Below are 14,282 nucleotides of genomic sequence, written 5' to 3'. Positions count from 1 at the left end.
AAACCCAAACCTATCCCTAAACCCTAAAAATACCCCTGTACCCCAAAACCCAAACCTAGCCCTGAACACTATAAATACCCCTGTACCTCCAAACCCAAACCTACCCCTGAACCCTAAAAATACCCCTGTACCCCAAAACCCAAACCTAGCCCTGAACCCTAAAAATACCACTGTACCCCAAAACCCAAACCTACCCCTGAACCCTAAAATACCCATGTACCCCAAAACCCAAATCTAGCCCTGAACCCTTAAAATACCTCTGTACCCCAAAACCCAAACCTACCCTGAACCCTAAAAATACCCCTGTACCCCAAAACCCAAACCTAGCCCTGAACCCTAAAAATACCCCTGTACCCCAAAACCCAAACCTAGCCCTGAACCCTAAAAATACCCCTATACCCCAAAACCCAAACCTAGCCCTGAACCCTAAAAATACCCCTATACACCAAAACCCAAACCTAGCCCTGAACCCTAAAAATACCCCTGTACCCCAAAACCCATACCTATCCCTAAAACTACCCCTGTACCCCATAACCCAAAACTATATCTGAACCCTTAAAATACCTAAACACCCCAAAACATATACCTCAGTACCCCAAAACATATACCCCTATACCCATACTTACCTTATCCAAACATTAAAAAAACACATGCTTTTACCATTCATGTCTTTACAACGAATTTCGTTGTAAATGTATGCGTGGTAAAAGCATATAAAATGTAATGCCATGCGTTATAATGGCATTGCGGAGTCATGGTACTTTCATAATGAAAGTATGCGGAGTGATGGTATGCGGAAAGAAAGTTGTGGACTAATGGGTGTTTACCCTCCCCCGGTAAGTACATTGGTGGCTCGGCGGCCCACATCTCCAGCAACATACTCATATTTTTTCACCACCCATTTGAAAAATGCACAGGTCTCTCTCAGTGATGGCCAGCACCGACATACACTTTTAGACACACCTCTCGCCACAAGTTCTAGAATTGCAAACTTTAGAGCTGGGGAGCTACGTTTGAATCTCGGCATCAGCTCAACATCCTGGGAATTCCAGGCAAATCCCTTTGTATCCCCGGCCCTACCACAAATGAATGTGTTCTTCTGTAATGTAAATTGTGCTCATGCCATGTTGTCGAGTTCGTGCTATATAATATTGCAAGGAAAAATAAAGTAGGGAAATTCGAGTTCACACACTACTGAAAGCGCACTCTTAAGTGCATTAGCAGTGCACTGTGAATAGGAGCGTTTCATAGGCCTGTCACAGATAAGAAATGCTATCAAAACGAAATCCTACAAAACAATATACTACTGGCCGGCAGCAATTCATACCCGGACAAGGTCCGGACGGGCTGCTAGTATATATATATATATATACACACACACACATTTTTGGATTATTGGATTAACTTCAAACAACTGCCTGCCAGAGTACTAAACATTTTGATGCTGGTGTATCAAAATTACTTAACATATTTAGAGAAGGTGTTGTACGCGCATATAATGTAGATAGATACTTATGCCAAAGAGATTCCATGTATAGTCATTATTTATTTTTGTTTTGCCCTTACTCAGCCCTGAAGACGAGGATGATTCAACGAGACACATGTTGACTGACTAGAACATCAATTGCGATCTCTTGGCCTACAAATGAACAGAATGACTGGGCTGGCAGTGAAAATATTTGTGATCCAATGGCCTATAACGGAGTGGAGTGCGAGGACTGGGATAGAAGACAGCAAATGTGGTTATAATCCAATGAAATAGAAGAGATGCATTTTAAAACCAATTATGCGCTGGAAAGTGAAACTTTGTATAGCTAGCTGTTTGAAACTGAAAAAAACTATTAAAATAAAGTGGATCTTTTCATATTTTCTGTATCAAAAAATTGTTTTGTACTTTTGTAATATGAGAATAAAATACATGTATCTTTCAAATGCAATGTGAAAATGAGCAATTTTTGCAACATGAAGTAAACCCCTTTCTTATTGATCGAATGGTTATACCAGTTGGATTTCTGGTACTCTTCGGGTGGGGGGCCACAACTCCATGAAAGGTTAAATCAATACAAATTATCATGAGATTCAACCACAGAAAGAACTTGAGGTTCACAATGTCAGTGAGCAATAGAGTGGTCCAGCAAAAACGATGGAAATACATGTTCCATGTTGGGATCCTTCCTAGTTTACCCACTTTTATTCCTAGAAAGTAAGAAAAGTTAATACATGAGGTATAGTAGAGCCGGGATAAGTGCCAGAATTTCTTTATGAACAGTAAAATGTAGGTCCATGTACCAAAGTGATGTGCATAATTTCTCCCTATTCAGATGAGCAGCCAAGATGTTGTGTAGAGAAGCAACATTCAGTTGAGGAACCAATTCTGGATAAATGGAAATATTGCAGCATAAAATTCATTTTACAGTAGGAGGAAATAATTTAGGGAGCACAAACATACAACATAAGTTGGGTAAAAGTAATGTCAATTTTAGAAACCAATGAGGTGCAGAGGTGTAGAGCTACAGATATAATTTTTAGATATTTATAAACATAGCAGACTTCTTGGAATATTAGTATATGTACTGTATTACGTTTTTACCCTTTCAAGATGGCTACTTCGTTTATAATCAATCCAGTGAATGGCACCACAGCCCTGGGGAGCAAACACGTCTGAAAATGGATGCCACAAAACAATAAATCAACCTTTTTTTGTAGAACAAATTTAACATGCTTTGGTCTGTACTCAGTACAATAGGTTTGACATCTGCAACAGCATGCAGACAGCTGATCCCGATAACATACAATAATCAAAACAACCTATGGCTCACATACTAAGGTTTTTCTTTCAATGGTGGAATAATGGGTTTCATGTATTCTTTTTTTACATGATGCAAAAGGCTTCCGTGTTCTTTCTGCTACCCAGTATTTGCATCAGCTCCTCTCCTAAACCCAAGAACTCGCATCAACTATAGTCACACAGGTTCTTTCAAATCATAAGGCTTCAACGCAGGTGCCTCCGCAATCACCTTTCGCATAATTAAAATGTTACTCTTCTCGCTGACTCTATACAGTCCCTTTATATAACAATTTTTCAATGATTCCGTGAGGCCTAAATACCAAAGCATGAACTTTCTTTTAGCAAACTTCCAAAAATGACTGGAACTGGTCTTTATTCCTGGAGAGATTTCATGAATGATGGCCTTCAACAGATAAGTTCTGGGTTCCACTCCTCCATGCATTAACAGGTAACACAATCTGCACTTAGGTTGAGTGAAAAGTGCACTTGTCTTTCAACAGTAATTTTTCGTTCCATAAATAGCTAGCTAGCATTTTCTTTAATTCCATGTAGTGCTGAGACCCATTGGCCACATATATTAAAATATCCTGGAAAGCTGTTGCTCATAGAACCTTTTGGACCAGGTTGTAAATCCATTCCTAGAACATATGAGGATGCTGCAGATACCTGCCAAAAGGGCAATCTCACATATCTAGATGCCCCCAACTGATGTTACAATCATGTAAGTGACCATAACTCCAGGACGCGCTCCATCTGATGGTAATGCCATCCCTCAATGGTTGGGAAATACTTAGATGATACCCACTACACAATTAAATCTTTCATTTTAGCTAATTAATGGCAATCCATATGAATGATTTTGTTCACAGAGCACAAATATTTGCAGATATGTAAATCGCTGGGTTTTCCTTGCCTCTGCCAACCGAGGAAACCCACAGAGTAGATTCAACTTGCTCAATATTCTTGTCTTTGCACATTTGTTCTAAAGGGTCGGATGACTATCCTCTCATTCGGAGCGGTTTATGACAAAGCAGAATGCTATTTCTTTTAATAGATTTTATCATCGACAAGCCCATGCGGCAAAAGTTGTGTAACATCCAGCAAAGGACAACATGCAAAAAGATACTAAGTAGAGGACTAATATGGGGCGTACAGGAGGCCTGAGGAGAAAGGGCTGGGTGTGGCAGCCAGATCTAGTAGTTGAGTGAATGAAAGATCTAGTATTTCTGCACTCATGAGAATTATCCAGTGTGCTATAGTTGGGACCTGCTGTTTGATTGGGTTCCAGGAGCCACAGTTGTGAGCAGTAACTTAATATTGGAGAGTAGTTCTTTCTCTCTATTGAAGTTTTATCCAGAGAGCGATGGAACTTTGTGTAATTGATGCTAACTCAAAGGCAAACAGGTGTAAGGCACACATGAGCTGACAAAGGTGTGGGGTTTAGTTTGGTCTGTGCTTGGGATACAACAGGTTTGGCCTAAACACACAAAGCTGTGGCTGGCACTGGCTGCAGTAGTGGCAAAGTGTAACATTGCAAGGAATTGGGGGGTCAAGGCCTTGCCGAATACGGAGGTCTAGGAAAAGGATCTTGATTGGTGTTGGCAAGCAGAACACACAATTTATTTTAGTAGAGGTTGCCTGAAGAAATGGGAGAAGATTTGGGGGAACTGGCAGAGTTATAGAGGGGAATGAGCAAAGACGGTTTCCCCACTAAGTGGATTTATCATTCACTACCTAACGCAAAGCTAAATGTAAAACCAAGGTACGACAGAAGATGCGTTGGCATTGTATTTTGATATATTGTTGTTCAAAAACACTGCAATAAAAATCTTTTTTTTTTTAAACTCTTCCATCCCTGCTGTTCAGCACAAGCATGTTTCATCGGGACTGTAGTACCTCAGCACTATTTCCTGGACGAGTTCCTTATAGTCAAAGTTTGAACTATTTTAAGCAATCCTTAACTGCTTTCAAAATCCAGGTTTTTCTGACCATATAAAGAATTACTAGCATGCTTTAACAATACATGGAACTGCTTGCTCCATAGCAGAAGGATTCATCCTTACCCATGCCAAGAGATTTTCACTGGGCCCTGTGTAGTAGATGTTCTTCAATGGATGTGAAGAACTGTGGGCTCGACTGTGCAAATACTGGTACAATCCCAGAAGCCTCTCCTTCTCTTCTTCGGTAACATATGGCGCTTCTATTTCAGGGCTAGTAAAAACAAAAACTTAATGAAATTATAATGATAGCCTCCACATTTTGAAACTCATGTGATGCAACCCATTTATTTAGCCATTGCTTTCATCCTGGTTGAATAACATCGTGCTCTACAGAACCTTCCCATTATCACCATTAGGGTTACCCAGTGGCAGACAAACACTTGAGTATAAATGTCCATTTAATATGGTAACTCTTTATTGTGAATATAACCAGTATATTGAGACCATGCCCTGAATGATGGAATCTTTCACTCCTGAACAATTAAGTAGTGCAATAGGGAAGATGTGTCTCACTCTAGCCACCTCCCTTTGCATGCTTCACCTATAGAGAAGATATGGGAGCTATTTTCATCACTGACAGTCAATAGTTGATCTTCCAAGGTAATCTCCTGCAAGAGACTCTAAAATATAAAATATCCAATGCAAACTTAAAACAATCATCATTAGCTTCAAAGTATTTAATTTAATGATAAAGCGCTGAGATACATTGGTGACCACTGTAGATTGGCCTACATTGAAAGTAAAACAAGTTGTCCAGGTAAACCACTCACACAGAACTCTTTTAGGCATGAAATCACTTGATTTACAAGGTGCTTTAAAATGGCAGAAGCATTCCTCAGGGCAGATGGCATAACAATAAAATTGGTAGAGGCCACCTGGGTTGAAGTACACAGTTTTATCAATGGCAGCAGATGTGAAGGCAATATTTGCTGCACCTAACCTGTCTATCTGAGATGGAGAACAGATGGGTACCGACATTTTTGAGGACTTTAATTTATGCTACGCCAAAACGTGCTATGCCTTGTTGCTTATGACTGATCCAAATTACTGGGGATCTGGTTTAATATAGCAGTTCTCTATGTCTTTTCAAGCAGTTTTAAAAATTGCCGAATGGTGTACTTCAAATTGAGTTTGGTCTCAGACATTGGTATGGCATTATGGAGGACTGGGGACGTGACATCTTCCCTGTGTCCTAGCCGAGACCTGAATTTACCTCATGGCATTGAACTCCAAGCTCTTACAATGTAGCCATCTTTTGTGCCGTCACATTTTTGGTCCCTTCATGTCAGGACATCACCACTCCCTTTATTACAATTAAAACTCTTGGCATCTTAAACGTGTTTGGCATGCTTTACATCCTATTCAGATTTAGCTTTCTCATTAACCTTCTCCATCTTGGTTTACGATCGTCCAGATGATCACTGAAAAGTTCCTTCTATAGACACCTGTTTCCAAGGGTGATATGTTTTACATGATGCATGATATATGTTAAAGCCCTCACTTGCATTAGCGTGTGACTTCTGTAACAAATGGTGTGTAGTAGTATGTAGAATGTAGAGGTGCTTCCAATTGGTTGTCCTCTGTGTGGCTACTTCACTGAGTTTTTATGTGGTGCTACATGTCAGTGTGAGACAACTTCAGACTCCCTGTTCCTTCACGACGACATGGGCAGCTTTCTTTGCCGGTAAGGTTACCACTAGAGAGAAAAATCAATGATGTGGGTACCAACTTGTCAAGTCCAAGATCAATTAATAATATCGTACAGATCACTATACATCTGAAATAGCTGGTAATACCATAGATTAGCCGTGACATTGGCTTGGTATATACTAATGGCAGAGCAGGACAAATCCCACATGTAGCATGAAATTTAAGGTTCTGTTTTAAATTGTCAACTACAAAACGACACCAACTCTTGCCAGATAGGTAAACCCACCAGTCATTCGTTTAGAAATTGAAATCCAATAGCCAATAAAACTATTGAGCCATCAAATAACACACACACACTGACAACCTGTGTATGGATTACCAAAGTGCCTAGGTTGTCAATTTCCTCATATCTTCGCACTGTAGACAGTAATTGAACGACTGTGCCTCATTGAGACATTTTGATCTAGATGTCATGGACTGAGTTTCTGTGCAAATACCAATCACTTAAGCATAGAAGCCACAGCCTCTGCATCTTTATCTCAGTTCCTGGAACCTATAATTTTCAGAAGTGAAAATGCTCTCTATATTTGTGTCAGTTGCATGGACCACCCACTTCTAGTGGCAATTATGTGCCCCTACAGTCTTTCAAGGAAACAAATCAGTCATCTTTGCCAGTCCACTCTGGCAACAAGACCCAGCATCAAGGAGTTGTGCTGGTTTGAAGAGGTCTCGGGTCTCCATATAAACCCCGGGAAATCTAAACTGATCCCCATTGGACGACTAGCCAACTTCACGCATATGGAGTTGCCACAGGTAGGGTTGCCATGGGTAGGAGAGTTAACATGTTCTTTGGATAACATTGGCAAATGCAGCCCCAGCTTACCTAGATTTAAATATAGGGAGAGAAATCGAGGGAATTAGAGGTGCCATACGATTTGGTGTGAACGACCACTCTCTTTAATGGGTCGAATAGCACTGGTGAAAATGATCATTCTATCTTGTTGCCTCTATGCACAACAACACTCTATATATATGATACCATGACATTACTTCAAAACATTAGATGCATAGTGTCGTACCTCTTATGGGGCAATCAACGTATAAGAGTGATCAATTGGGATCAACGTCCATTGGCGGGCACACATGAGAACTGCCCGCTGCCAGAGCTAACCATGCTTGACGGGGCGTCCTCCCCCATCCCCATATATCGTGCGTCCTGTGGCTACGGTATGGGACACAGTTGTGCGACGTGTGGTACGACGGGCACCTTTTGCACAGCATATGCCCATGTGAACTTTGCATCCTTTCACCTGTATAGCTGACTCTATGTCGTTGAAAGAAAGGGGGCTGTTATTCGCTAGGTGACTTGTATTTAGAGGGAAGATTCATCACACATGCAGAAGCAGAAGTTGCCTTTAACTTGGGGACAGGTCAATATCTACAGTATGAACAAATCTCGAGTGTTGGCAAGAGAGATCTGGCCAACGTCCCCCAAGGAATCCCCTAAGACTAACACGCTGAAAGTGATGCTATACATGGCAATTGGCAGAAGACTGATATTGCACCTTTATAAAGCCATAAGGGAAGAACTGCTGGGAGGGGAGCTTCCGATACAAAATAAAATGGGCCAGGTTCTTGGAGAAGCCTCTGCCAGACAGGGAATGGGAGAAAATACATGAGGGGTGAGAACAGTGATCTCCAATTTACGCTTTAAACTCCTTCAATATAATATGATCCGCCAGGCGTATCTCAGCCGTCGCACCTTACATTTAATATAGCCCGCTCGTACTGATGAATGCCCGAGATGCAAATAGAGTGCAGCAGACTTCCTACATATGGTCTGGGCCTGTCAGATGCTTCGCACCTACTGGTGCAACATGCTGACATGTCTTCAAAGAGCCACTGGATGGACGATACCTGAGGAGCTCCATGAGTTACTGTTAGGTTTACTATCCTCACCCAAGGGCCAGAAGCGAAGTAGACGGTTTCTTATGCTGGGACTCGTGCTAGCAAAAAGGTGAATTTCTAAAGCATGGCTCTGTTCTAGACCCCCACAGAGTGAAAGCTGGATGAGAGAAATGCATGAATGGGCCACAGCTGAGAGGGTTTGAAATAAGTTTGTAAGAAGGGATGAATAAAATTGAGGATGACCTACAGGCAAGGTCCTAAATGATTGCAGAGATAAAGGTGGACATGTCGAGCACCTCAGGTAGCGGAGAGGCTGAAGCCGAGCCGCCTAGTATCCATTAAGTTAGCGTGAAGAGTAACAGATGGGGAATACTACGTGACCTCAAAAGACCATGTGAATTGGTATAGATCCCTTTTATTATTCTTGGATTTGGCACACAACACGGAGGAGGGGGGAGGGCGTTAACAGTTTGTTATGGCATAATAATTGTTGGCAGCCTGTAGCAGGGGCTTCTTGTCCCAAATGTTATTAACCACATGGCTGCTAGGCGTTTTCCCGTCCTGCGCTAAAAAAACCAAAATCCCATAAATCATGACGAGCTGGCCTTGTCATCCGCGCACGGCAGGTAAGCGCCATGACGAGCCCAGCTCGTCATTAGCTTCAAAGGGGTTAATAGGAGACATGACAATAATTTGGTTTCGGTGCACGTCATGATGTATGTAAAACTTTAAATAAAAATTAAAAAAACAAGACCTAGCATTGAGATACTCAGAATCCCTGTGCCAAAAATTTAAACAACTCAGTACTACAGAAGATAAGCTCCTTGAACCCTACTTGTTCCCGAGCTTTCCAATATTAGAAGGTGTAGGCTTTGTAACCTGAGCTAGTCATCAAAGCCAGTTGTTATTTGGAGTAACAGGCATGGAGTACAATGCAAGCCCAAAAACCATCCATTCCTAAAGGTTACAAGCTGTAAGAACTGGGCAACTACCTTGAGTAACATTCATTCCCAGAGGTGACAAGCTCTGGGTACTGTGCTAATTCCCAGACCATTTCAGTCCTACAGGTGTCACGCTTTGTTTCCTGTACTTGTTCTCCGCACCTTACAGGCTTTGAATGCTTCTGTCAACCCACTGCTTCCCTGAAATAATAGAGAGCAAAACCTGATTTGAGCCACCACTGCAGGTGTTAAAATATGCCAACATTTACACACATCTCAGAGCCTATTGTGGTTACTGCAATCAGAGGCAGTGCAAACACATTGTAGCATATGTAGTTTACCACTCCTCACATACGTTCAAGTGATTAAGGCTGTACAGTAATCCACCTTGCAGCTTGTATGGTTACAGTCTAGGCACCCATTTTCTTTGATAAAACCTAAGGGCCCAGTGGAGTTACATTGTGTATGTATTTATGGATATATATATACATATGTATGTATGGATATATATATATATATATATATATATATATATATATATATATATATATATATATATATATATATATATATATATATATATACTACCCCTATGTGATGCAATGAAGCTCTTGCCTACATGATCAGCAAGCGACGCCATGGAGGGTATGTGGTTGTACGGGTGATGTTTTGTTTTTTGAGTCTATGTTAGAAGAGTTTACATGTTGTGCCCAATGAACACTGAGCTACAGCTATAGTGTTATGAGTGCGGCACTTAGCAGTGTGGTGGATGACGAGGTGTGAGAAACAGAGGGGCATATCATGGTTTCGGTAACCGGGTAGCTTTGAGAAACTCTTCAGGTCCCTTTATGGATTACTTAGCTGGTTACTGTATTGGGTTGTCCCACCAGATTTTGTTTAAAGATTTTTTAAGATATGCATGATTTTGTAATTCATATAAATCGGACAAATGGATTGCTCATTAGCAATAAGACATCAGATGCAAAAGATTGACGATAATGAGAGCTTGGCTAAAAGTCAGCATTCAGAAACAGATACATCATGGCACCAGTGTGTAATGTATTCATTTCTTGGTGGAATTCCCAGAAGCTGCTGTAATCGGTGGTTATTTACTGGATCAGCCAATACCTCTTTCATGAAAACTCTCTCCATGTTTGATTTGAAAATAGTGAACACCCACTGTAGCCTATTGTTAGAAATGAGATTGTTGGTTGGCTGAGGTATGCACAAAGGCAGAGTCTTTCAAGCAGAGTCCGGGAGCAGCAGGCAGTAGGGCAACAAGCAGAAAAGCAACCCAGTTGAGTCCTTTAAGCAGCACAACAGTTCTAACAGTGGTTCAATTCAAGATCTAGGAGTGCCTGATAATAGGGGGTCAGAGACCAAGTACTTATAAACAAAAGTGCTTTTGATGTAGGGGGTGACTTCAAGAGATCTCTCTGAAGTTCACAAGGATCCCTTTTAACCCACTCCATAACACCAGGCTACCTGTGGGAGGTAAATCCGTGCTTTCTGTGTGGACAGAACAGTACATATTGAAGTGTTGTAGCACCTCCCATTCCTCCCTGTCCAGGAAGACCCATCAGAATGTAGATGAATGCAGAAGGGTGCTCAGAATGTAGATGAGCCTCTCCTGCCTGTGTTTGTGGCTGTCTACAAGGAATGCACAAAGTGAGCTGTCATCCAACCCAGACGTGTATTGGACACAGGCTGACAGACACAAAAGCAGTAAGTACAAAGAAATGTCCCCTTTCTAAAGGTGTCATTTCTAAAACAGTAATTTTAAATCCACCTTCGTCAGTAAGGAAGGCTTATCATTACCATTCAAATATATCAAACATGAAAAAGCTACTCCACTGATCAGCAATTACAGCTTAAAAGTTTATTAAGGAATACCCATTGTTGGCCTATAAAAAGGGTAGGCCTTACAGTAGTGAGAAACAAAATAGGCTGTTTATCACTACCAGGACACGTAAAACAAAAAGGTACATATCCTACCTTTTAAGTACATAGCGCCTTGCCCTTAGGCTTATTAAGGGTCTACCATTGGGGTGACGTAAATGTAATAAAAGGGGAGTTTAAGGCTTTGCAAGTAGTTTTAAATGCCAAGTCGAAGTTGCAGTAAATTGCACACAGGCACTGTAGTGGCCGGCCTGAGGCAGGTTTAAAAGGCTACATCTGTGCTCAATCAGTGCTGTAGCCCACTTGTAGCATTTGAAGGACAGGCCCTGGGTATATGGTTCACCACTTTACAAGGGACTTACCACACCAGCACAACAAATATTTCAAATCAGGTATACACCAATGTCATCATGTTTAGGGGAGAAGCACATTCACTTTAGCACTGGTTAGCAATGGTAAAGTGCTCAAAGTCCTAAGGCCAACAAAAAGAATGAGCAAAAATGAAAGGCAAACGCAAAAAGTTGGCGGAAAGACCATCCTAAGATTGACAGGTCTAACAGCTATCTATGTAGCTTCGAGACCTCATGGTCTAATCGACATCTAGGGAGAGAGACCAACCATTTATGAGAAACGTCCAGCAAACAATGGCAGTTATAGGATATGGTGGTTTAACTCTTTGAGAAAGATGCAGCTTTCACTGCAGGCAGACAGTATGTCTAAATTTTCAGTATTACACCCAGCTCAACCCTATATGGAGACCATCTCAGGCCCATTGAGCAGGTTCTTGTATTAACACCTTATGATATCCACTGCCTAGTCAATCTGTGTTGGGGCAGCAAGCCATCTATTTCACCATAAGTCCATCTTCCTATGGATATCATATACTGTACAAGACGTCTTTGAGATAAACAGTGTATGGGGGTAGTCACTTGCAATTCGCAGTCCAATGAGCAAATCCTTTTTGGGATGCCAATCACTATCTACATACAGCGAGCCAATCTTGCAAAGGATGAAGAAGCTATGAAAGAACATATCATCTAATGCGAGTGATTTGACTTTCATATGGATCACAGATGCAACCCCTATCTAGTCAACAGATCCGTGTACGACAGCCACATTTCATTCAATGCCCAGAGAATGTATATCAAATGCCATTTAATCCCAAGCAACTTGATTCTTGTATCAATGCCCAATGGAGATTAAATAAAGAATCATTTGACTGTGATGATCCATTGACAGAAGCAATCCGTCAAGACATCACTACAGTTCCCAATAATATTGTCAAGTAATTATTGTGCTCTTAGACACCTCTATTTCAAGCATTACACATACAAGAGACTCTGAATCATAACAAGAACCAGAACATATGGCTTAAGGACTCTAGTCACCACCCAGAAGATTCCAGAGCACACTGAAAAAGACTGTTCATGATGTATTACTTGATGTAGTCGATTCTCAATTGTAGTTATTGCTCCAGTACCCAAAGAAGTGTGGAAATGCCTTGCTTAGGGGCTCATCAATGGACATGTACAAAGTTAAGTAAAGGGTGAATTCAAGATAATACCCAACTAATCCGTTAAGTATCTTGGCTGACACCCTGGACATGAAGGTGACCTCTGGAGTTGCTCTTATTTCGATTATATCAATGAACATGATTTGCCCAGCTATCGCTAACCTGCCAAAATTAGCTGTGGCCAGAAAGTAAACTGACATTTTTCAACCTAAAGCAGCTCCTGTATTTATGTTGAGAGCTACTTCTATTAATAAATATTGTGCCAGGTTCACCATGCGATAGCATCACAACAAGTCAGACTTGCCTTAACATTTTTTAAGACCTCCCCACGCCCCCAAAAGTAAGAGTTTGTCTTCGAAAAGAACATAACTAATTGCTCCCATGTGCTGCAAGTTTTTTTTAATGTGCCAAAGGAGTAGTCCCAAAGAGGGTATCCACTTTAATACAGTTTCCACTGCTGATGGTGCCACCAAAAATGCGTTTGCAAAAGGCTGAGCCAGCAGCTACACCACTGCTGAGCAAACTGCATTCCGTCGAAAAGAGTTTGGAGAAGTGAAAGAAGGGCAGACAGGACACACTCCAATGTTTGGCCGATGACCAGTACAGCCCTAATCTCAACAAAACCATGTGTCTCCCCGTGAGATTGTACTTTGACTTGGGGTGACTGCACCTGGCACTTTGTGGCTGTATCTCAGTAGGTGATCACTGAGCACTGGCACATCAAGGCTGTCCTCCTTGATTAACGAGATTGAACTCTAGTTAACATGGTGACTGCTACTAAACTATATGTTTGTCCATTTAGGGGACCTTGTTATTCCTCAGTCTTGCATTTGTTTTATTGATAGTTTGGAAAAAAAGATGATTAATGGGAGGGGCTTTAGGTGATGGATAGAGATGATGGAAGAGTGAGAGGGTAAGGGGTCAAGGACTGAGGAGGAGGAGGTAATGAATTAAACAGAGGACAAGGAGGGACATGAGGATAAAGAGAGGAGCAAAGCAGCTAAGGAAGACATAGGAGGCCAATAAAGGGAGAATGGAAAAGCTTAGAGGAGGCGGCAGGAACCCTAGGATCACAATGCTGAAGACACCACTGTTCTAGGGCTTGGTGTGGCATCACTCTATCCGGATATGCCTACCTGCGGATTTTTATAGAACCCTGGAGGTGAACGGGCCATTTAAAGAGCAGAGTTGGACTCACGTCAGATCAAGAAGCTTGAGTGTGCATTGCATCATTGTTTGCCTCTGCAAGCCCAGATTTATAATCACATGCTTAGAGAGAAAGTGATATCTTGAAAGTATGTTAACTGGCCCTTTACGCCACTAAAATCTAAACATGGCTTACTACCTTTGCTGGTAACACTTTGATGGGTTGGAAGATAATGACCAGCTGACAGTCTTGTTTATAATAATACTGATCATTTCTACAGTGCACAAAAGAGATTAAAGTGTCTCCTGGGGCTGAAATAACAGAAGCTCTTATTAGCCCACTGAGGAGTATTCATATACTGACTTGACAGCATTTTCTGACAGACCTGGTAAGGGCAAAGGTGTTTTTCAAGCAAATGGGTAGCTCTAAAACACAC

At 41.5% G+C, this 14,282-nt stretch overlaps 1 protein-coding gene across 1 annotated transcript in view; it reads right to left on the bottom strand.

Moving 5' to 3' along the window:
- MON1A (MON1 vesicular trafficking associated A) overlaps positions 1-14,282 on the bottom strand; it is a 110,259-nt gene that overhangs the window by 18,291 nt on the left and 77,686 nt on the right. The window contains exon 6 of the mRNA XM_086938799.1: positions 4,852-4,999. Within this exon, the coding sequence (XP_086794925.1) occupies positions 4,852-4,999 (148 nt within the window). The remainder of the gene's footprint in view (positions 1-4,851; positions 5,000-14,282) is intronic.

The sequence above is a fragment of the Lissotriton vulgaris genome, chromosome 9, assembly GCF_964263255.1.
Source record: "Lissotriton vulgaris chromosome 9, aLisVul1.2, whole genome shotgun sequence".
Lineage (NCBI taxonomy): Eukaryota > Metazoa > Chordata > Amphibia > Caudata > Salamandridae > Lissotriton > Lissotriton vulgaris.
This window is presented reverse-complemented; position numbering and strand designations above follow the sequence as displayed.